Raw genomic sequence first — 491 nt, forward strand, 5'->3', positions numbered from 1 at the left:
TCATATTCATATTCAGTTACAAGAATTTATGAATAAACCAAACCTATAAGCAAAAACACGAACAACCTAAATCACAGTTAAGAATATAAACACAATCAATCGCAGTGAACCACAACAAATCACAAATTAATGACGCAATTATCTCCATAAGAAAAGCCATTAACCCCCCCCCCCCTCTGCCCACCGCGCAGATGAGTCGCCTACTCTCCCAGCCTGCCGAGTGCGACCTCCCTCCCCTCACCCTCGGTGACGAGGGGGACGTTCCCAAGGACGACTTCGGCAGCGACGACCTCGTTCCGAAGATGAACTCCAAGCTGTATCCTTCCGTCGAGATTGATATTTGAGGGGGAAGAAAGGGGGAGGAGGGGGAGGGGAGATGGGGTGAAGGTTAGGGGAGGAGGGTGAGGGAGGGAGAGGGAAAGGTTGAGAGATAGAGGGGGGGGGATAGATAGAGAGATGGGGAGGTAGACAGGTAGACAGAAGTGTGTGAG

General features: G+C 50.7%; 1 protein-coding gene across 1 annotated transcript in view; it reads left to right on the top strand.

Annotated features, from left to right (window-relative positions):
* LOC119591258 (bestrophin-2-like) overlaps window positions 1–381 on the top strand; it is an 18,436-nt gene extending 18,055 nt beyond the window's left edge. Inside the window, exon 8 of the mRNA XM_037939973.1 lies at window positions 192–381. Within this exon, the coding sequence (XP_037795901.1) occupies window positions 192–344 (153 nt within the window). The 3' untranslated portion in view covers window positions 345–381. The remainder of the gene's footprint in view (window positions 1–191) is intronic.
* The last annotated feature ends 110 nt before the right edge of the window (window positions 382–491 follow it).

Source organism: Penaeus monodon, chromosome 28, assembly GCF_015228065.2.
Source record: "Penaeus monodon isolate SGIC_2016 chromosome 28, NSTDA_Pmon_1, whole genome shotgun sequence".
In the NCBI taxonomy this organism is placed as follows: Eukaryota; Metazoa; Arthropoda; class Malacostraca; order Decapoda; family Penaeidae; genus Penaeus; species Penaeus monodon.